The following is a 21,311-nucleotide window of genomic DNA, read 5'->3' as shown; positions in this document are numbered from 1 at the left end:
AAGTTAAAAGGCATTTTAAAAATTTAAGCAAGCAAGGAGAGTATCGACCCATAACTCTGCAGTCATCTCATATCTCTGAGAAAGATCAAATCAAAAGAGAAAAAACATCACCAAGATCGCGCTTGACTTAATTACAGCTTTTAATCATATATCCTTGAACATTCTTCAGCTGCATTCTTTATTCTCAGAGGGCCCTTTCTATAAGGAGACCACACCATCCTCCCACTTTCACCACAGTAGTCTGAGGAACTATAGATATCTTTGTTTGGCCTGTATCAACTAGGAAACTTATGAACAGCAGACACAGTCTACAGCCTTCATGGACATGATTTTCTTTCCTCATCTTACTTCTCACTACTTGTACTTGATGCACTGCCCCTTTCAACACCAGACTGGCAAATAAACAGTTTGGATCTTCCAGCTATTAAAGCACCAATTTTCCTTTACACAATATAGGGAGATGTTTTCTCTCTGTTACAGGAATGGAAAAGGCTACCTAGGCATCCACAGAAAACATTTATATTTGACTAATTCAACCAGAATCTAAGTGAATTAAACAAGTCTGCAGTTCAATACATAGCACATATTTTGTGATAAAGATCATACTACACTCAGCACTTGCTACATGACTTCAGCAGAAACAACAGTTTCTGAACCATACCCACAACTCAACAACAGAAAACCAACACACAAACATTAACTGGGGTCATTTGTCCAGATAGATGGCAGAAGACAGACATCTTCGGATTCCTGCTAGCCATGAGGAGATAGGCATACACACAGAAGTGATCTTGGAGACAGAGGTAATACCTAGATAAACACTTAGAAAAAGCAAAGTTTCCCTGTACACTGAAGGAAGCCTGTGTATCCAAAAGCTGGCCTGCTAGGCATTCAGTTGATCCAATAAAAATGCACAATCTGCCTTCAGAGTTATCTACCCTGCAGATGATGAGGGACAAGAAAGCTAAGCAGGAGAAGGGAAGGCACTGTTCATTAATTGGATAACAATAAAACCTAAGAGAAGGACCATCTACACCATTCCCCCTACCTTCTTCTCCATCTGCCCTCACAGCCACCCAGAGAACACAAGCTTTTAGAGCAACCCTGTCTGCATCACCATCTCAGAGAAAACTTAGCAGCTCAAATGTGCTTGGAGCATCAATTCAGTATGGTAGTTACAAGTTGAGTGGCCTTCCTTTTGCTCTCAAATAACTAAAACAACCCCCAAAGCTTCACAAGTTTATGCTACTCATATCAGGAAAAACATTATTACAATAGGTAGTCAAAGCTGCGCTCAAACAAAAGGAACTTATTCTAGAGCTATTTCCATCCTCAAAATAGATAGATGCACCTGAGCAGTATTCTGTGTTTCAGTAGAACTTCTGCATTAAAGTACGCAACAAACACTAACAGAAGCCAGAAACTTATCACCAACTCGGATAATGGAAATAATGACAGAAATAACATGGATCAACTAATTCACTATTTGTCTCAAAGGCATCTAGAACTTGGCAATATGCTGGCAAACTGATCTGAGGACACACACCAAGAAAATACAATTACAGCAACCTCTGCTATGCAGTCTGAAAGGTGCAGGCTTACAATTCTTACAGCCTTGGACTAACGCTATTTATTTGAGTTTCCACTTACAGTAGTTTGAAAAGCAACCAGGATTTCAGTTATCTGCATTTTGGATGCATGTCAGAGGACATGTCAGAGCTCAGGCAACTGAATTCTGATCTTTAATACTAAAGCCCTTGTTACACCAGTTAATTTGCCATACAATTCTATATACTATTCTATACATCGGGTTTTTACCACTTGAATCTGCCTTTACAAGCCACTTGAGCAGTACAGGAAGTGTTAATTATTCACCAGAAAGATTTCTGGTCTTGCTTGAATTAGTCACAGGAGAACATTAATAATAAAAGGAAATACTGCATCGTAGAATAATGGATAATAATGGGCTCCTATCTTCATCAAGAGAGTGCTACAAAACCACCTGAGACTTCCAGATGTGTAATGCAGGCGGTTCTTGCTCTGCTAATTGCATAGCAACCCTTATGATTGAAAGAAACTTCCTCCACCCACCACAAGCACTTCCTTCAACATGAATACCCTTGGAAACAACATGTTAATAGGTCAACATTGTTTTATGGCAAGTTCTGATTTAAAACAAACATCTCTCTATGAAGAACGGAGCTTGGGAACCTGCAAATACTCCTTGCTGTCAGGTCGGCCATTCAAGACTACAGGCAAAAGAAGAGGGAATGTAGCAATATTCCACACTCTCATTTATAGTAACTAATCTAGAGAAGAAATATAAAATACATACACTGCAAGTCTCACAAATACTCTGTGCACTTGACAGCACTAGGAGTTATGAGCAGAATCAGTCATTTCCTTAAATCAAATGAGGAGTCAATTTGCTCCATCTTCAGTTAATTATTATTTGCAAGGCAACTTTAATTTCAATTACTCTGCAATGAAGTATTAATCACAAAGACCCAGTGCCAAGAAGAGATATCTGAAGTGTTCAGATACTATTGTTAATTGCTTTCTTTTGAAAGCTCAGAAATGAATTAACGCCTAAGTTAGTCAGGTAAGTTATGGGCATATATGGATTATTCCTGAAAGCACTTTATCAATTATAGCACAATTCATGGCTCATTTCATGACTGTATTTTCAACTTTTTAACATTTTGAGCATTTTTAAGAAATGAAATCACACCACTTTCCACAACAACGTTGCTATTAAAAACTGAATTAGGCTTACACACTTATAAAATAGAGAGAACCTTAATAATTGAATCACACAAGTTCTACTCCTTCAAAGATGCATGCAGTCAAAAGCTGATTCTAAAAATAGAGAATATTAGATTTCTAATTTATTAATATGTCAGCAATTCAAGAGAATACTAGAATAAGCAAGCGTTTGGCAACACCTAGACTATTTCAGAAGTCACTAATATCTACTAGGAGACTTAAGGAAAAAGATAACACTGGGATATGAAACAACAGGCAAGCATTACTGCATCGTTGCCTGCTCTTGTACATGTTACCAGCAATACCTGACCTAAGACTCACCTTTCTCCAGCTAAAAATGCATTTTATAGAGCAGCACTGGATATTAGTAAAGAAAAGTTCTGTAGACACATAAATGAGTTACCAACAACCTAGACTAGTATGGACAGCATCTTTGACCAAAAGCAATCTAACCGACAGCTGGAAGGCCAATACAGTTTCCAGTGTCGAAGGTTCCTTTCTAAAAAGCAGCACTTACCTACCTAATATAAGCAACTTCCTCTGAGACATCTCCAGCAACATATAATTAGAGATCAACATGCTGCTGTTCTGGCGACAGGGCTGATCTCAGCCAAAGAAAGTCCATGATGACGTGGCTTTGGATTCTGCTTTTCAAAGGAGTTAGGGAGCCATCATGAGGAAAAACAACAACAAAAAACACTCAAAAACCCATTATCAAGACTGCTTCTAATCTGGTATTTTGTTCCTTTCTTCTCCCTATCTCTTAAGTGCTTGGAAATTAAATAGAACTTCCACATTCAAACAAACAGAAGTTAAATATGTACATTACAAAACTAGGCCCTCAAATTAAACAACTCACCCAGTACCACGTCATACACACTGAAGCTAGGAACTAAAGATAGTAATCATCACACAACCTCCTTTTCTCACAGTTTGTCTGACTGCTCACTAAAATTTTAGGAGAAGCAGTTTTTATCTCCTGCCAAAATTTTTCATTACTTAGTTACTCCCTAAACTGCACCAAATAAACACTGTAAATCAAACATTAGCCAAATGACACAGTGTCAGTAGAAGCCATTTTAAAAATAAATCTCCCTAAAGCACAAGTAAAAATTTTATGTCATTAAGAAACTGAGATTCACCTTCCTCGCATTGACCTATGACGTTAAAGTTCACAGCATCTGTATGATGGGCAGACTGAGCAGCAGGAAGCAAACAGGACACCTTCGATCCTGGCACAAGGCATACAGCAAAGCGGTCCCTGCTGCACATCAGATGTGATAGGAAATAATTGATGAGGTTTTTTCCAACTTCTCTGTACAGGTATTACCTCAATTGCTACAGTGCTACTGCTCAGATGTTATCAGAAGAGAAACTGAAGTGCAGTTGTCTGAAATGATTTTAATATTCCATGAATTGTAGACCCAGGACATTTTCCTGAGTACAGGTAAAGAAAAAAGGTATATACCAATTTTATACCCATTTTAAACCTAAGTTACTTCACAAATCTGGCATTTAAAAAAGTAAATTCATGCTGCAAATATGACTGATTTTTAATTCTAGAAACAAAGATGAGACATCATGCTAGAGAGCTCTGCCAACCCTGAACAGACAGGAACCACTTCAGATATAAAGTGCCATTTGAGCAAAAGGGGAGAAAGAACAGATTGGTCTGATTGACCTGCTAAACCGGGCATCCATCTCTGAAAACCAAATAAGTGTTTCACCATAGTCAAGATCAAATACTGTCCAAAACTAAGTCTTAAAGATCCCAAGCCTGCCGCCAAAGGTTGTATATTTGTGGAAACACTGAAGAACACTGTGACATTTTAAACTTCAAAGAATATAAGCACTGTTTTACTGTGAGAAGTCATCACTTTGATAATGTCCACCAACTGCCTCTAAAGCCTATGCTTATGCACAAACTACTATATTAAAATATTCTAAAATCCACTAATAATTGGCATAGCACGTTAATGAAAATATGTAAATCAAAACCAAACAGCTCCCATGAATATATCCATCATGGAGTTAATGCTTTGCTGCACTGTGATTGCAACATCCTAAAGGAAATACTGAGTTACAATGCTTCCATCGCCTTGAGATTTCATGTTACACATTAGGCTCACAGAGCAACAACATTAATGTTTCTGTGGAAGCCTGATGATGAAATGGTTGAAACGCAATCAAAAACAGCAGTAATTCCTTTAAACCGATACCTGTGTTATACCCTTTTAACAGACCAGACTAGAAACTGAGGAGGACCCAAAGCATTTTGTCAGTAAAACATAGCAATACACAAAACGCAATGCATCTGTGCTGCAGCACAACAGTTGAAGACTTCAATAGCCTGAAAGCTATTCTGGAGCACTACCTGGAATCATTAGCAGTGACCAAACTGCAATGCCTCCACTAATCACAGTTTACGAAAGAAAGGCAGGAGGTACTGACAGGCAGGAAGACTGAAGGAAACCTGGGCGGTGACCCACACACGTCACGTTTTACTCAACTCCTGCAAGCTTCAAAAAGCAGCACACAACATCCACTCCGTTCATCTCAGTTCCACCGGTAGGAGCAGCTACGAAATTGAATTTCATTCTGACCAGTATGGAACTTACAGTTAGATTAAAAGGTGCTGGGTACAGCTGCCTGTAATTAGCACTGCATCTGTCTATAATTAGAAAGTATTTCTACAATATTTTATATAAAGATTTTGAATAAATTCACGGGTTTAAGCAAGTGTTTGTTTTCCCAAATTCTGGCTTCCCTGAAGAAGTAAACAGACAGTTTTAATCAAGCAGGCCTATTTTTGGATCTTCTTAAACAAAACACCCTCACACACCAGCTGCTTGAATTTATTCACTCCTTAAAATTATCACACTGCAAGATTAAAGGAAACAAAACCAATTACTTTTTTCATAAGCAGCATGGCTAAATTATGGAACCACTTGTTGCAGGATGTTGTGAGGGTCAAGTGTGCATATGGATTCAATAAATCATTACACAAATCCATAAAAAAAAAATATAATTAATTCTGCTAAGCCATAAATCTATAAAGCAAAGGACAACCTTATGTCAGATTGCCAGAAGCAAAAGAGCTGTATGGAGATAAGCAGTGCTGCATGCTTGCTCTGTTCCTACACTTACTCCCTTAGCACTGCTTATCACGCAAATCAAAGACAGGGCTGAATGCATCCCTGGTATGATCCAGAACAGCTGGTTTTTATTAAATAACAAAATCTCCTTTCTGTCCTGCCTATTCTATTAAGTACCACAAAAGAAAGCATTGTTTTTGCATTCCTAGAAAAGAGTTTATTACTGTTAAAATATTAAATCCAATTCATCTGCTTTTACTTCAAGTGCCAATAACCCCTGTTCCTAAAGGTCAGCTTCTGCAGCAAACAGAAAGCTTAGCCCTGATCCCAAATGCAAGACCTTCATTGCAACTGTGCAACCTTCCTCGCTCACTGTATAGAAAAGTTCAGAAACAAAAGAAGTCTACTTTTTGACAGTAGTAGAGAAGCATTGCAGCTTGTATTATGACTGAGGGAATCCCCAAGAACCTCCCAGTTCATCTTTCTTTATTCTGCACCTTCTTATTCAAGCAGTGAACATGACAAAGCCCAATTTCTCTCCCTACTCCTTCCTTAGATGGAAGCTACTCCATGTCTCACAATTCTCAATATCTTCCAGAACTTAAATCCAAGAATTTCAATGACTCTCCAATTCTCTTATAATCCTCCATAGCATTTCCTAGGGAAATGTAATTCTACAACGGTTAGTTTTATTGTATTACAGCAAATTTGAAAGTAACAAAAGCAATTAAGTTTTTATATTTGAAAATGTTTTATGTCTTGTACAACGCTGTAAGAATTATCCTTCTTAAAACAGAAGCATCATTACCTTATTGATTTAAAGCAAAGGAGGAAAAAACCTGACATTTGTTGCCATCCACACAGAAGCCCTGCCGCTCCCTCACACAGCACTATCCTAAGGCACCTTATTTCTACCTCATCACATACTGCTTGCTCGAGGACCTCAGTGAACACCGAGGTCTAATCCACAAAAACCTATTTGGTAGAAAATATATTGTCATGCATAAACTGATATTTCACTGCTTCTTCTAATACCTGCTCCAAAGCTACTGTAAGTGAAACCCTGGCTAAGTAAGTGCATGATCCAAGCAAAGAGACAAACTAATTCTCAGAGGGAAAGGTATTTCATGTATTTCTACAGTGTACTCAAGCCTCCTTGGAGATGTTACTTAGGAACACCTAAATACTGTTTCAACAGCAAAATTAGATTTATGAAGGTATTATTCATTCAGGACAATGTACACGGCCTATGAGAATATAAAGCGTTTATGACACAGGCAGTCACTGACAGTACATATGGAACAACCAGCTGCAATCACCAAGAAGACGACTACCCAAAGAAGAGGCTTGCTAATGGCACAAAGAAATTAGTCACTATTTGTTTATAAGCTAGATGCAAGCTTTGGTGATATACAGTCACAAACAAATCGCACTTGCATTAAATGATTCACCATTTGATCGAGTGTATAATTTTAGTAAACAAAACTGAGGGAAGAGTTAGATTGGCATGGCAGGAACCTGGTGATACATAAGTAACTGGAAAATCCAGACTCAGAAATAAACTCGGGATTAGGCCAGTACTCAGTGCTTCGGGCACCATGTCTCACCACGTTTATGATGTATGCAGTGTCAGAGAAAGGCAGAACAAATGGCATTACCCTACAAAACCCTGCTGGCATGTTCTCAAACAACACTGCCATCAGTTTTAGCTGACTACAGTACCTTAGAGTTGCCAGAAATAAGATGAGATGAAACTAATCATACTGTGTTTTCAATCAACTTCCTGCTGGCTGCCACCATTTCAAGAGTGGAATTCATTTGTTTTTATGTCTATTAACATATTTCCTTTTTTTTTGTTGTTGTTGTTTTTTGTTGTTGTTCTAAGTCACTGAATGCAATGCTCTGCTTTCAGTCTGGACTATTAAGGAAAAAAACAAAACCCAACAAAGAAACCACCAAACAGCATTCACTACCACTGTAGAAGTTACCCTTCTCTGACTTACCCCTCCACAGCCTAGCAGCCAAGGAATATTTTACCTTACAACTCTCACCTATGCATATAACGCGTAATAATAAAACCTCAGCCCTTTCATGAGCTGTACACAAGTGAAACCTTTGTGGAGTGCTCCAAAAGCCAACAGGGAACTGCCAAGATGAAGTTCATTAAAGGATTATGCCTCATCTCTAATAAGCAAAGTGGCTTAACTGGAATACATGCATATAGCAATATTTTCATGTATTTATTAACTTAGAGCTGAAGATTTTATATATGCCATAAAGTAAAATGGGTTTCTGAAATCCACTCATCTAAGAAAAAAAAAAGAATTACACTGTCTGTTAATCAGGAAAGAAAGAATTTTCTAGATCATAAGAATGACAAGCACAGCAGAAACTCTAAATGAAGTAAACTAAAATAACAACTTGCATTCTGCGCCCTTTCCAACCTTTGTACACTAAGACTATTCCAAGAAAAACTGAGATAGTTGCAAGCGACTGAAGTTTAAAACGCAAAAATAAAAAGAGAAGGGATGGGGTGAGGAGTAAAATATTTCCACACAGTAAGTTCTGTGAGTTTCTTATAAATAAATCAATATCTGTGAAAGAAGTTTTTGTAAAATGTAGAGATCCAGTGCTCCATTTGAACTTGACTAGAGCAAAAACAGCAGGCTGGACATTCTGGAGAGAAAGGGAAGTCTGCAGAAGTTTAAAGATGGCTTCTATGATCTCCCACAAAAGGTAAGAAAACGTTAGTTGTTGACCTTAAGGAGATGTTACAGAAGTTCTGAAGAGTTTCACTCGAGTCCCTTCTTTCAGTTGTTCATTTTTCAGTCTCTCAGATCTTGAAACATCAAGAGTTTAGTAGTTTTCCAGTCACTAGAGATTCCTGCAACTGACAGGGTCTGAATTTCTAATATAAACCTCAGCATTTTAAAAGAAGAATCCCTCCAACTTTAATGCAATAGCATATACAGTCCTCTCTTGTAAACTCTTTGAACTCCAGCACTATACCAGGGTACATTTCAGGAGCTATACTAGGACTAGGCACCAGTAGGTAAAATTCAGCCCACAGATTCACAGCTCACTTCAATTTTAATGTTTCCCTTGGTACCTTCCAGAATGCTTTCTATTATTGTGGCTTATCTGTGCAAAATATTCACCTCACTGCAAACGGGGCCTCTAAGCTTTAGAGGAAAAAAAATAAAAAGCCAAAACCAACAAAAAACAATCACAAATCCCAACATTATCTTTTATAGTTGGCCGAGGCCTACTGAGCATAACCTAGGCCCTTCTGTTTGTTTCAGTGATAAGGAACTCTTCTGATGCCTGTGTGGTTCAAGGAACTCAAGAGCAGGCATTCCAGAACTCTTAATCACTGCACTGATACATAAAGGAAAACTATTCCTTTACATAACTTTATTCAGGAATTTCATACGAATTATTATTCCCAACTTGAATATTATAAACCTGCAGATAAAGGGCAAATACAGCCTCTAAACTGTGAAAGCAAAACAGAAATCAATAAGGAAACGATATCTTTTGTATGATACACTGCTGGCATAGCTCTGACAACGAGGGCAGAATTCCAGCTTCACATGCACACCAATCTTTTTCCTAGCACTCTTTGTTTTCTTCAGAAAGCTGCTATAAAACCGCGACTTCATGAAAACTCATGCCAGCGCAGCTTCACTACAATGACATGTCCAAGCACATTTACCTGCACATCTCTTCAAGCAGTGGCAGGACCCAAGTAAGCCATGACAAGGCAACACTTGAGTTTCTTCAGGACAGAGAAGCACAATAAGACTATGCAAGCTGACAGGGCACTTTTTTATTATGATGGTTGTTTGTGCAAGGAAATGTACGTTTTAGGAAAGAAGTGGAGTCATTAAAGGCAGAGGGTTTTCTGGAAAGCCTCCTGTCACCATGAAGCAGCTCCTCAAACACGAGGCACCAGCTTTCCTTCTCATGAGCACAACATGCTGAACCAGTCAAAAAGTTCAGCCCAGAGAAAAAGTTCCCTTTCCTTGCTTTGTGACTTTCATGCCAGCGTCACGTTACACAGGCAGTACACTGCCTTACAGATAACAGCAATTTGTTTGCCACTGTACTGTGGGAAGCAACAGGACCAAAGATGGGAGCCAAACAAAACAAAAATTAGCAAAATCATTTGCTGTATCCTGTTACTATATTTTGCCTAATCACTCCCAACAGTGCCACTGCACATATTGCAGTTCAGGTTTCCACCATAATTCAAAACTGGGTTTTCATTTAAAACCCTGCCACTCAATAAAACACCCCAATGTTCAGGCACATCAATCACTGTTATTGCATCTCCTTCCTCTCAGCCTCCACTCCCCCAGGGCACTATAAGCTGTGCGACACCAATATCTCAAGAAGGAACCATCTCAGACAATGTAGAGCTCAGGTGGGCCCTCAGAAGCCTATTGAGTCACACGTTCTTGGAACACCTCATAAATACGAAGGTTGGGAACTGATATATTTTTTTGCAATATACATTGCAGGCATTCTGTGATCACGTGTGTCTGCCAGCACACCATCTGCCATGATACATCTGATTTCTGAAAAAAGGAAATCCAGTCAGCAGACACAACCCTGGATGACAGGAGTTCAGCAGGAGACAGGCCGATATACCCCCCCCCACCACCACCACCTTTTAGCTAACGGACATGACCCTTACTCCCTCGTCTCCAGAAGAGGCTCAGCCAAACGACAGGACTTCATCCAGCGCGACCCTCCCCCCCTCCCCATCCCGCAAGGTGACAAAAGCAGCATTTTCTCGCCGCGCGCTCCCTGACCCGCACGGAACCGCCTGCCCGCCCGAGGCACAGCGGGGGGTCCCTCCGCTCCTACCCTGCTCCCCCTGCGCCACTCCCCTGCGGAGCCGAAGGCCCGGAGCGCAGCGCTCGGCCCCGGCAACCGCCTCAGAAGAGCCCCGCGTGCGGGGTGGCGGCCGGGCCTGCTCTGCTGAGCCCAAGGGAGGCCCAGGCCGTGCGGCCCCCCACACCCGGCTCCCCGAGGGAGAACAACGCAACCCCAGCGCCACAGCCGCCGTCGTCGCCTCCCCCGCTCGTCCGCAGGGACGGGGCCACCCTTCTCCCCCAAGGGCAGCGCAAGGCCCGGGCCCTGCCCCCGGCCCCCGCCGCCTCGCCCCCCGCAGCCCGGCCCCCTCCCGCCCGAGGGCCCCGCTTACCCCCAGAAGCCGCAGGGGCAGCGCGGCGGCAGGCTGGGTGCCTTGCTGCGCTCGCTGCCGGCGTCTCCCATAGCGGGGCCGGGGCCGGGACGCGGGGCGGCGGCAGCGGCGGGCGGGGGCGCGGGCGAGCGGGGGGGGGGCTCGGGGCTTCGAGCCGGGATTCCAGGCCGGTCAGCTGGAGCCGGGCGCGACCACCGGGGCAGCGGCGGAGGGGAGGCCGCGGCAGGGGTGACGGCCGCGCCCTACCGGCCGGGCCCGCTCCGAGGCGGCGCTGTCCGCGGCAGCCCCTCCCGCCCGCCGGCTCCTGCGGCGACCCCGCTGAGGCTTCGAGGCGCGCCCGCCCTCCCGCGCCGCTCAGCCTGTGACTCAACAATGCGCCCCCCGCTGCGCCGGCACCTCGCCTCCCCCCCGTCCTGAGCGGGATGGTTTCGCCGAGCCGCCAGATCAGCTGGGAGCGGGCTGTACCATAGTCCAGCCTCGGGGGGACGTAGGATTGAGAAGGGGCTGGAACTGGGACAGAAACAAGTTTAGAAGGCACCTACAGACTCGAGGACGTAATGAGTAACCCTGAGGAGGGGCAAAGGGATGTCCGGGGCCTGGCAGAGCCAGCTGCGCCCGCCGCCCTCGTTCGGTTCTACCCGCGCGTTACACACACGTTGGTACCGCCGCGGGACAGCCGACGGAGGGTGGTTGTCGGCGGTGGCGGCGCATGCGCGGTAGGCTGCGGACGCGGAAGTGGGTCGGCGGCGGAGGGGTTCCCCTGGGATCTCCCCTGCGCCGCCCGGCCGAGCCCTGCTGGGGCGGAACGGCCCTGCCGTCTGGTTCCGTGCCGGACCTCCGCTGGGAACGGGCTTTGGAGGTCGCTGCGAACAGCGCTGTTGCTTTCCTGCTTTTTTTTTTTTTTTTTTTTTTTTTTTTTTAATAGGCGTTGGTTTTCTTCCTTCCTCAGTATGAAATAAAATCGGTTGTTTTTCTGAAATACGCTGAGTTTTCTTCTTTGGGGCGTTATATCTGTGCTGAGCAGCACTGAGGAAGCAGCACTGAGGGCTGACAGGCCTGTGCCTCATGTTTTGGGCCCTGGAGAAGGGGAGATGCAAGAATTAAAACGTGGTGAGCAGAGAGGCCTGCAGCATGGCACTCATGCAGGCCTAAAGGCTGCTGCCCTACAGACAGGAAAGGAGAAGGGAATTTCCAGCATCTTGCCTTGAGAGCTGTGTAATGGGGACCGTGCTTCTGCCGTGGGTTTAGCAAATGGCCCTCAGCCAGTTTAACAAGCCTGCTTACTGTACCATGGCTTAGTCTGTGAAGTCAGAGTGGTATTGAGCCCCTGCTAGAAACTGCTGTCTGATCTCTGAGTGAAAAAATGGAATATGGAAAAATACTGCTGTGGCAGTTAGGACAGGCAGGGTTTGAGCAGGTTCTTATGCTGTTATCTTATGCGTGGAGTGGGTTTTGATGTTCATTAAGAATGAACACTGAAAGCCTATGGTGATGTGGTAATTCACTTCAAAGTTAAACATCGTTATCCCCAAACTAGGCTTTTTATTACTATTATTACAGGAAGTCTAAGCATATTTAACATGGCAGTGGAGGCATCTAAACAACTTCAGCTCTGTCCAGTACTGATGCCCTGTGGAGGAATAATCTGAAGGGTAGAAAATCTTTGGAATTCAACTGTGCTTGAATTCTATGGGCAGAAGGGGGATGGATGAGAGGGTGGTAATCCAGAGTAATCCAGAGGAGAGCAAAATACGGTCTGCAGGGAATGAAAACCTTTAAAAGTGTAATGTTTATAGTTTGGCAAGTGAACAGTTGCATTTGGGAAAAGGTACAACCATTTATTCGTATTGAAAATTATAAACAAAAATGAGAGGTGTTTTCCAGCAAGATGTTGAGTTTAGTTAAAGATGTAAGAGAGGTGTTTCTATGGAAAGTGACACATACGCAAGTCAAATAAGGAAAATGTTCTCACAGTGGAGTCTGATTTTTTACCTCTCACTGAGGTGCTTCATTCTCATTCTCAGTGGGGCCGCACTGCAGGATTAGATGAGGTAACTTCACAAGATTGAGAGGCAAAGTCCTACCAGATTTAGAAGTGACAATTAAGTTCCATTGTTTCTCAAGTGTTCCCTGTCTTCATATATACTAGAAAGAGTTGTACCTGTGTATAATCAGAGCATTTTGGGCTGTTTATTTTGTTAAAAACACGATTGGCTGATTTAGATACACGTGCACAACCATGAAGTGGAGCAGGTGGAGAATGTCACAAGTGTTGTACATCTTCCTTCTCATTTCGAGGTCTAAATTACCATAAAATGATAGAAGTGACTCATGTGGTGCCAATCTGTTAGAGAGACTCTTCAGCTGATTGAAATAATCACCCCTTTTTATTCCTCTCCAGTAGGCTGATCTTCTTCACAGTTAATTTTTTTTCATTTGTAAGATCATTCTTGTTAAACTCTCTACTGAGGTTCAGAAATAAAATGGGTGTGTGGAAGAGAGCAATGGAGAGGACATCTGAGCTGCAGTTGTACCTAGCTATAAAGGTGAAAAGTTATGGTGACTCCCTGTAGCCTAGGAGCACAGGCTGTAGTCTGTGAAGAAACTAACCTGCAGCAAGTCAGCATCACAGGTGGGATCCCCAAGGGAGGCTACTGAACCATGCCCAGGACTGACACATATTCTTCTGGCTGAATGAGAACCAGGGCTGTCAGCCTTTCAAATGCCTGCTCTTTGGTGCTTAGTTCGCCTCATTTTCTGCATTTGAAAATCATATCTTGGTTCTTTGTGTGCAGCTGGCACAGCAAAGTGTGATCAGCTGAATGCCTCAAGATTTGCTTATTCATTTAGTTTGAGTTAGGTGTTAGTGCAAGCAACCTGTAGGCAGAAATGCCCACTCCCTAGCCTCGGGTGTGGGCCGCAATGAATCTGACTATGGGCTTCTTTGCTGCTCCAAAGGCCTCCAAATTAAAGTAGGCATGCTGAGTTCATCTTGGCTCTGATTCTGGTTGTGTTGACAAAGCAAAAGGAATAGAATCATCTGTGAATTATCAACTTATGAGTAATGTAGATTAGAATCTTTTCATTGGCACATCTTTTTAAAACATATGACAGAGATTTAAACACTAAAGGAGAAGTAAACAGTTGTAGAACAGAGTTTGAAGTCAAGACTTTGACATTCTTTTCTGACGTTTTAAATCTCTCCACAACTCAGTTTTGCTTTCTGACATGGAAATGCTTGTGCAACTCATGGACAGCCTGGAAATAGAACCTTTATTGGGTGGCATTAAAAAAATTAAAAAAAATAAAAAAAAAAAAAAAAAAAAGATAGAGAGAGAGAGAAATTGCTGTTGTTCTTATTATTGAAACTGAAAGAGTGACATTTTTTTGCAATTCATGGCTGGATGAAGGGTCCAAGGTGAAAGTGATAACTCTTAAAACAGCCAGTTGCAATTTGCAAGGATATGACTAACTCAGAGGCAATTATTATTAATAATACTTATATTTTTATTAAAACTCTCTAGGCTAATCCAAAAAAAAAGAAAAAAAAGCCAGACAAAATGCTAAAAACTAAACAGGGAAAACATCTGGCATCACTTAATAAGGGAAGAGGGGATGCCTAGGACAAAAATGGGATAGTAACCCCACACAGATGTGACAGTGACTAAGACTGAAACCATTCACAGAAAAATAAATCCGCAGATGTTCTGTATAAGCTATTTTTTTCTTATGATAAACTGTGAGACTCATGAATGTGTAATGATGATCACATAGTGCTAGGCATTTCCTGGTGATGGGCAGCAGACTCAGCAAAGGCCATTCTTAGACTTCGAGAGCTCCTTTTAGCAAATGATCTCCAAGCACTTTTTTAAAAAGGTAAGCATTGTCACAGCAATTTTACCAGGATAAAATCGGACTTGGAAAGTGAAGCAAACTGCCTGGGGTCACGCAAGAAGTCACCTGCAGATCTAGTAATAGCAGTCACATCACTGAGCTCCCAGTATAGCAGCTCACCCAGGGCCTAAGTCTTCTTTCAGAGCTTGTGTCATGGGTCTCCCTTTGCTGCCCCCACGACCTCCCTCCTCCGTCCTGGGTACAGGATCACTTAAAAGTGGCATCCCAAACCATCTCCTTGATTTATAAATTAAAGAGTTAAAAATAAATAGAGCACTACAAACATCCTTCCATTTTAAAATGGAGCTTAAGGTAAAATAATATAGTTAAATGCAAAGGTGAAAGATTAGTGATATTTATGTATTTCTTTTGTTTCCTTTACCTGGCTTCTCTCCAGCATTTTCATAATATCAGACCAAAGGGTCCTTGTCAGAACCAAGGTCTTCTAGGTCCAATGTTAGCAGAGACAAACAAGCATAATAAAGCATATAGGGCAACCCAGTCTTCATTAAATGGAAGGTGCCTGCCCCTGGCAATCTATTTGGAGATGAGCTATCTCTGCTCTTTCCTCAGCTACTCAGAAGATGTCAGATGGGGGAATCTGCATCTGAACACATTTCCAGGCATCTCAGTGGGTTTATCTGTTCTCTGACTCCTGACCTGCTGCTTTCTGAGCACAGCTGAGACGAGCAGTAATTCCCTCATAAACGCCACAGTGTCAGGGAGGCTTAATTGCTTAGCGGCATGAGAAAGTGCCCGCTAGTTCAATGACAAAAGGTCTGAGGAAAATGAGGACTGGGAGCCTACCGCTCTCCATTTCTTCCCCTGCTCACTCCACTCCACAACATGTTGAACATTTAGCTTTTTCGGAGCCGTGGCACCAACATTAGCTGAGAAAATCCCAATCTTGTAATTTCTGGTGTCCATGTGAGCACAGCAAGATCGGTAGTTAGAAGTCATAAGTGCAGCCTGTGTAATTTTGTAAACAACAGCAGCACCAATTTCTTTTATAGCAAGTTAAAAAAAAAACAGACATCGCCTCTGGAAATGAATAGCATATAGAGCAGCTGTTTCAAATTTGTTTGACGCTGTTATAAAACAACTTTAAAGTGTTAACAGTTGTACCCATGACAGAGCTTCCTCTGCTATGTGCATGCTTAAAGCTTTCCCTTATGTCATACGACTGAGAAGCCACATTTGTCCTCAGCCCTCTTGTCTTTCGGGTCACCTCTGAGAAGCATTGAGCAGCTGCTGGCTGCAAACAGCTAGGCAGGCTCTGGGCACTCTCGAAGGTTGCCATGGGCAGAGGGTGAAGAGGGAGAATGAGGACAGGCTGAGAGCTGGAGCTGTTCTGCCTGGAGAAGAGGAGGCTCCAGGGAGACCTGAGAGCGGCCTTTCAGTATCCAGAGGGGGGCTATAAGAAGGAAGCAGACGCACTCCTTAGCAGGGTCTGTTGTGATAGGACAGAGAAAATGGTTTCAGACTAAAAAAGTGGAGATTTAGGCTGGACATAAGGAAGAAGTTTTTTACAACAGGCAAGGGCCTATTGTAAAAGGGCAGTGAGTCAAAGGTTGCCCAGAGAAGTGGTGGAAACTCCATCCCCAGAGACATTCAAGGTTATGCTGGACACGTCTCTGAGCACTCTGATGTTTCCGTAGATGACCCTGTTCATTGCAGGGAAGCTGGACCAGCTGACATTTAGAGCCTCCCACAACTCAGTTCCATGATTCTGTGATTCTAAGGTCAGATGCAGCAAGTGAAGGGATTGTTTATAAGCAAGTGGAAGGGAAAGTGGCAGTAAGTGATTGTGCATGGGTAGGGGATATAAAGGTCCTGGAGTGAGAGAGGAGGCAGAAATGGACTCTGAATTTTTAACGTTTCCTGCTGAGCATGCACTCAACACTCTGGCTTCCCAAGCCATTGTTTGCCTTCAAAGAGATTTCAGGCCAGTGGTTCCAGGCTGTGTTCACTACAAGTGTGTAGATTCATAGGACAAATGAGGTGTGAGGAGAGTAAGGCTTTACATTTGGCCAGGAGTCTGGTGAAAATACCCTCACTTAGGGTATCTGGAGCTGAGGGCTGGCACAGGAAAGACAAACTGGAAGGTTATGTATGTCTAGCTACCTTTCTCCCTTGTACAGCAGAGAACATGAGTCACACTGTTTGGGTAGGCTAATGGGTTTCACGGGAGGTTTCTGGTATTTTACAGGCAACTTTTAAACAGAGGGACAGGTTACAAGGTAAATCTTGAAGGGAGGAGACAGGAAGAGTTGCGCCATAGGAACAGGTCATTGGTTAACAAGCTGAAAACAGTTTGGTGAAATAGCACAGGCAGAAACCACAGCAATGGAGAAAAGAGTCACAGGAGGACAGGAAAAGTAGAGATATCAGTGAGTGCTTGGTAAGCAATGCAGAAATTGAGAGACTTCTGAGCAGGGATCCTCAAGCCCTTGCTGTTGCAATTAGCCTCCTGACGCTGATATGCGTTCCTGGGACTGCTGCTGTATTTACTCACTGCTTTATTAACCCCCCTCCCACCTCCCCCACCTCGCAGTGGTTAGCAGGGATGTGAGAGGCACAAGGAGGACAAGGGAAAAGCTGGAACAGTGGCTTTGTGTGTAATAATGTGTATTTCTGAACCAGTACAGCAGTTTCTCTTTAACACCCTGAGATGGAATTTCAGTCAAACAGCTTTGTTTTCCTTTTCTGTTGCCTATTTTTAATCAGTTTTCCAGCAAGCAAGAAAGTACTCCGCTTTCTTAGTTTTAAAGAGAACTTAAAAAACCCTATCCAGGAATTTATGCTGGCTTTTGGAGAACATTTATACACAACAGCACTGAGGCAGACTCAACTGTGCTAATTAGTGACGTGCTATCATTACCTGCAATTAGTAGAAGAGTTGAGCCTTGAGCTCATTTATTGCCCTGATCAGGAGGTCAGAAAAGTCCTTCAGATTTTGAGTAGGCCATGATAGCCATCACCGTGCTTAGCAGTGGGCACATCACCTCCCTCCTTTGGGCTGTGCTGCTGTGGTTCAAGAGGTTTAACTCTGACATCAAGGCGTTCAGGAGAAAGCAGAGCATATGTGCTGGGCCAGCACTGAAGCACACATCTGGTGCACTGAAGGCATGGCCGTGCTGCCTGCAGAGCCTGCTGCATGCAGCCCATATTTGCTGCTGCGCACTGCATCTGTTTGACATCTGTGTGGAGATCAGAAGGGCCCTCCAGCAAGCAGTTCAGAACCATGCTGGCTTGCACACGTGTGTGATACTGAAAATCTTTAAATCTGACAGTAAATAGTGGGAACACCCACGAAAAAGAGCAGAAGAGTTCTCCTGGTGTGAAAACCTGTGTGACAGTAAGTGATGTTTCATTGGGCTTGCAGGGTGGTGGCAGGGCTTGCTCCTGTGGTGGAAGAAGGTGAAAGGGCACTGAGGGAGGACTTCCACCTGCTTGAGGTGACAAGTTCTATCAAAAACACTGAAAGGCGATACTATTTTTTGTCCAAAGAAATAAGGAATGTCCTATTTTAAGTTCAACAGCATAGATTGGATACTATTTTGTGTTTCTGCCTGCTAGGCATGCCTTCATTTAATTGCTTAGCCTGTTCAAAAGGTACTAGTAACCTAGTTACATATATGCTACTGTTATGATTTCAAATGGTTTCCTTAAAAAATTTAGGAAAACTAGAAAGGGAAGCAGCTGGAAATAAGATGTAAGGCTCATTACCACTGCTTCTCCAATGCTTCTCCAGCCTGTGGAAACCCTACAGGATGCCATCTTCACATAGAACCCTGAAGAAGAAACAGTAGGTTTTCAAGGCCAGGTTGGATGGGGTCCCAGGCAGCCTGACCTGGTGGTTTTCAGCTCTGCCCATGGCAGGGGGTTGGATTTGGATGGGCTTAAAATCCCATCTGACTGCGATTCCATGACTTATCTTGGGCATTTGACAGAAAACCACCTACTAATTCCAGGGGGAGATTTTGGCACCTGTTGAGTGAATGAACTGGGAGAGCTTGCTGGCAGCTGCTGGGGCTTTTTTCCTGCTTATGGATATCATAGTTTGCAGCAAGCCTCTCCTCTGCAAAAATAAAAATAAAATCTGAAGCATCCAGTCTGAAAAAGGGAAAAACTGGCACGAATGTCCAGATGGCGTCGAGCTGATATACCAGAAGATGGTTACGAAATTATGTCTTCTCCAGCTTCCTATATTATTCCCAAACTGTGAGGCTGTGAACAAATAAGCCCTGGAGACTAGTATTTCTGTCAGCATTTTCATGGAGTGTAGCTGTGGGACTTATAACAGCCTGAGTGGGACAATGTTACACCACTGGTACTGGCACATCTGTCTAACAGTGCACTGACCTGTTAAAAACAAATGTCCCCACGTAGACCCTAGCTCTCTGTTTCCTTCTCCATGCTAACAAATGTGGCTATAGCTATTTATGTAGCTACAGATCTAGCCCTGCTGCTGCTTCTATTATAAGCCGATTCCCCAGGAGATCTTTAAAATACAATTATCTGCAGCTCCACTTAATCACACAATCTGTCCCAAGGTCTGTTCCTGCTTTTTTGGTCCCCCTGTTGCCAAGGTCTCTCTCAAGGTAGTCTGCTTTCTCTTGTCTTTGATCCCATATCTGCACCTGGCTGTACCCCTTGTCAGCCTCTTGCTGTGGGACAGCCTGGTGGCCTCTCTTGCTGCTACAAAAGCAGATAGTGGGATGAACTTACTGTATTTAACTTACTCCATGCGATACATCCATCCACCAGGATTTTCTTTTTGCCAGCCTTCCACTGTTGATTTTGTGCAGGTGTCACAGCACCACCCCAGCCATGCTTTTCCCCCTTCTCTCACCAGTCGGTTGCCCAGAGCTGTGCATTCAGCCTAGCAAGCAACCCATTCAGGGCCATACTTCTAGGCTGTTGTAGAGAGCTGAGCAGTGTAGAATTGGAGCAAGTTGTGATATTTTGAGTTTAAAGAAGAACCCAAACTAGAAACTGGCAGGTGGCTTCTAGTGTGCGGAAGCAGTGCCCATAGAGGGATGGGAAAATACAGGCTTAGGAGCCTGTGTGGTGGCACTGAAGGACAACTGAAATTAAACTCTGCTCTCTGAGTTTCAGCTGTGTCCAGTTTGAGTTCAGCTAATTTATACCCCTGAAAAACGTCTCCCTTTTTTCATGAGGATGAGAACAAAATTGGAAGCAAAATGCGTAAGGACTATAGTCATAGGTGAGGCAGTAGAAAAAGAGGGTGAGGGACAAACTCTCAGTAGGCAGCTCTAGATGCATCTGAAGTTATTTACTGCAGAATTTCTCACACCCATGTTTGCCTCATGTAGTCTATTTCTGGAGACAGGCTGCCAGATGCTACTTAAGCAGGTGGTTTGCCGATGACTCCCACATTATATATTGATCTGTTCTGTGCTCCCTGTTCCTGGCTGGTAACTTTATCAAGGCAAAACTGCCTTGGTGTTTTATGTTTTGACAGCGCTTGGCAGTACTGGGCTGCTGAATGAAGCATACACAATCCTCTACATGTATAAAACCATCAAAGAAAAGAGGATAAAGCACACACTTATTAAACTCATCCTTCCTGCTCTTCCCCTCCCATGCCATACTAGCCATGGAAAAGCCTTAAAAAAAAGTTCAGCTTTTCCCCAGGGAAGCTGGTGAGAATCTCTTTTCCTCTCTCAAGGTGCAAAAGCTGCTTCTCAATCCTCTGTTGAGCCACCTGCCCAAAGGCCAGCATCACCTGGGAAAGGCCAGCCAACCAGACATGTTACTCCAATGCAATACCTATGAGTTTTCTTTGTCCTTTCTGCTATCTAATCCCTTTGGTTGTCTGCAGTCCGTCTCAGATTGATTTCCTGCTTTGCTGAGTGTCATCACCAGCTGCTCTCAATGTCTGCTCCACCTTTGAATGTGGTGGTTACGGAAAGGACAGTCTGCAGCTTCTGGCTGTTTCCTGGATCATGCAGGTTGATGCATGAACCAAGGGAGCCCTGCCATGCAGTGTGCCTCATGTTTTGTGCTGAATCTCTGTGGTGATGAGGCATTCAGAGAAACACATGTCCTATCACCAATTTCTCATCTGAATGCTGGAAAGAATTAACACTAACACATCCTATTTTGTGTCCGTTTTGCTCAAAGAAGTACTTTCTTCTTTGAACAGCACTGACAGTGCTGTATTTCCTTGAAGTGAGTATGAATGATCACAGAATCAGAGAATCATAGAATGACTTGGGTTGGACCTCAAAAATCATCTCCTTCCAACTCAAAGTCCTAGGTGTGTGTCCTTGATACCATTACCTGATTTACCCAGCTGGATTCACCTGACACCAAAC

At 43.3% G+C, this 21,311-nt stretch overlaps 1 protein-coding gene across 2 annotated transcripts in view; it reads right to left on the bottom strand.

The window, feature by feature from the left end:
* ZFAND3 (zinc finger AN1-type containing 3) overlaps nt 1–11,767 on the bottom strand; it is a 126,323-nt gene extending 114,556 nt beyond the window's left edge. Inside the window, exon 1 of one of the 2 annotated variants that reach the window (XM_072332717.1) lies at nt 11,616–11,767. Coding sequence is in view for 1 of the 2 variants with exons in the window: in XM_072332716.1 (XP_072188817.1) it covers nt 11,074–11,144 (71 nt within the window). In the remaining variant the exon portion in view is untranslated. Of the gene's footprint in view, nt 1–11,073; nt 11,537–11,615 lie in introns of those variants that run through there. The other variant, XM_072332716.1, reaches the window with a different exon arrangement.
* Nucleotides 11,768–21,311: the final 9,544 nt, after the last annotated feature.

Source organism: Excalfactoria chinensis, chromosome 3 (genome assembly GCF_039878825.1).
Source record: "Excalfactoria chinensis isolate bCotChi1 chromosome 3, bCotChi1.hap2, whole genome shotgun sequence".
Lineage (NCBI taxonomy): Eukaryota > Metazoa > Chordata > Aves > Galliformes > Phasianidae > Excalfactoria > Excalfactoria chinensis.
Note: the sequence above shows the minus strand (reverse complement) of the source record. Positions and strands in the feature narration are given on the sequence as shown.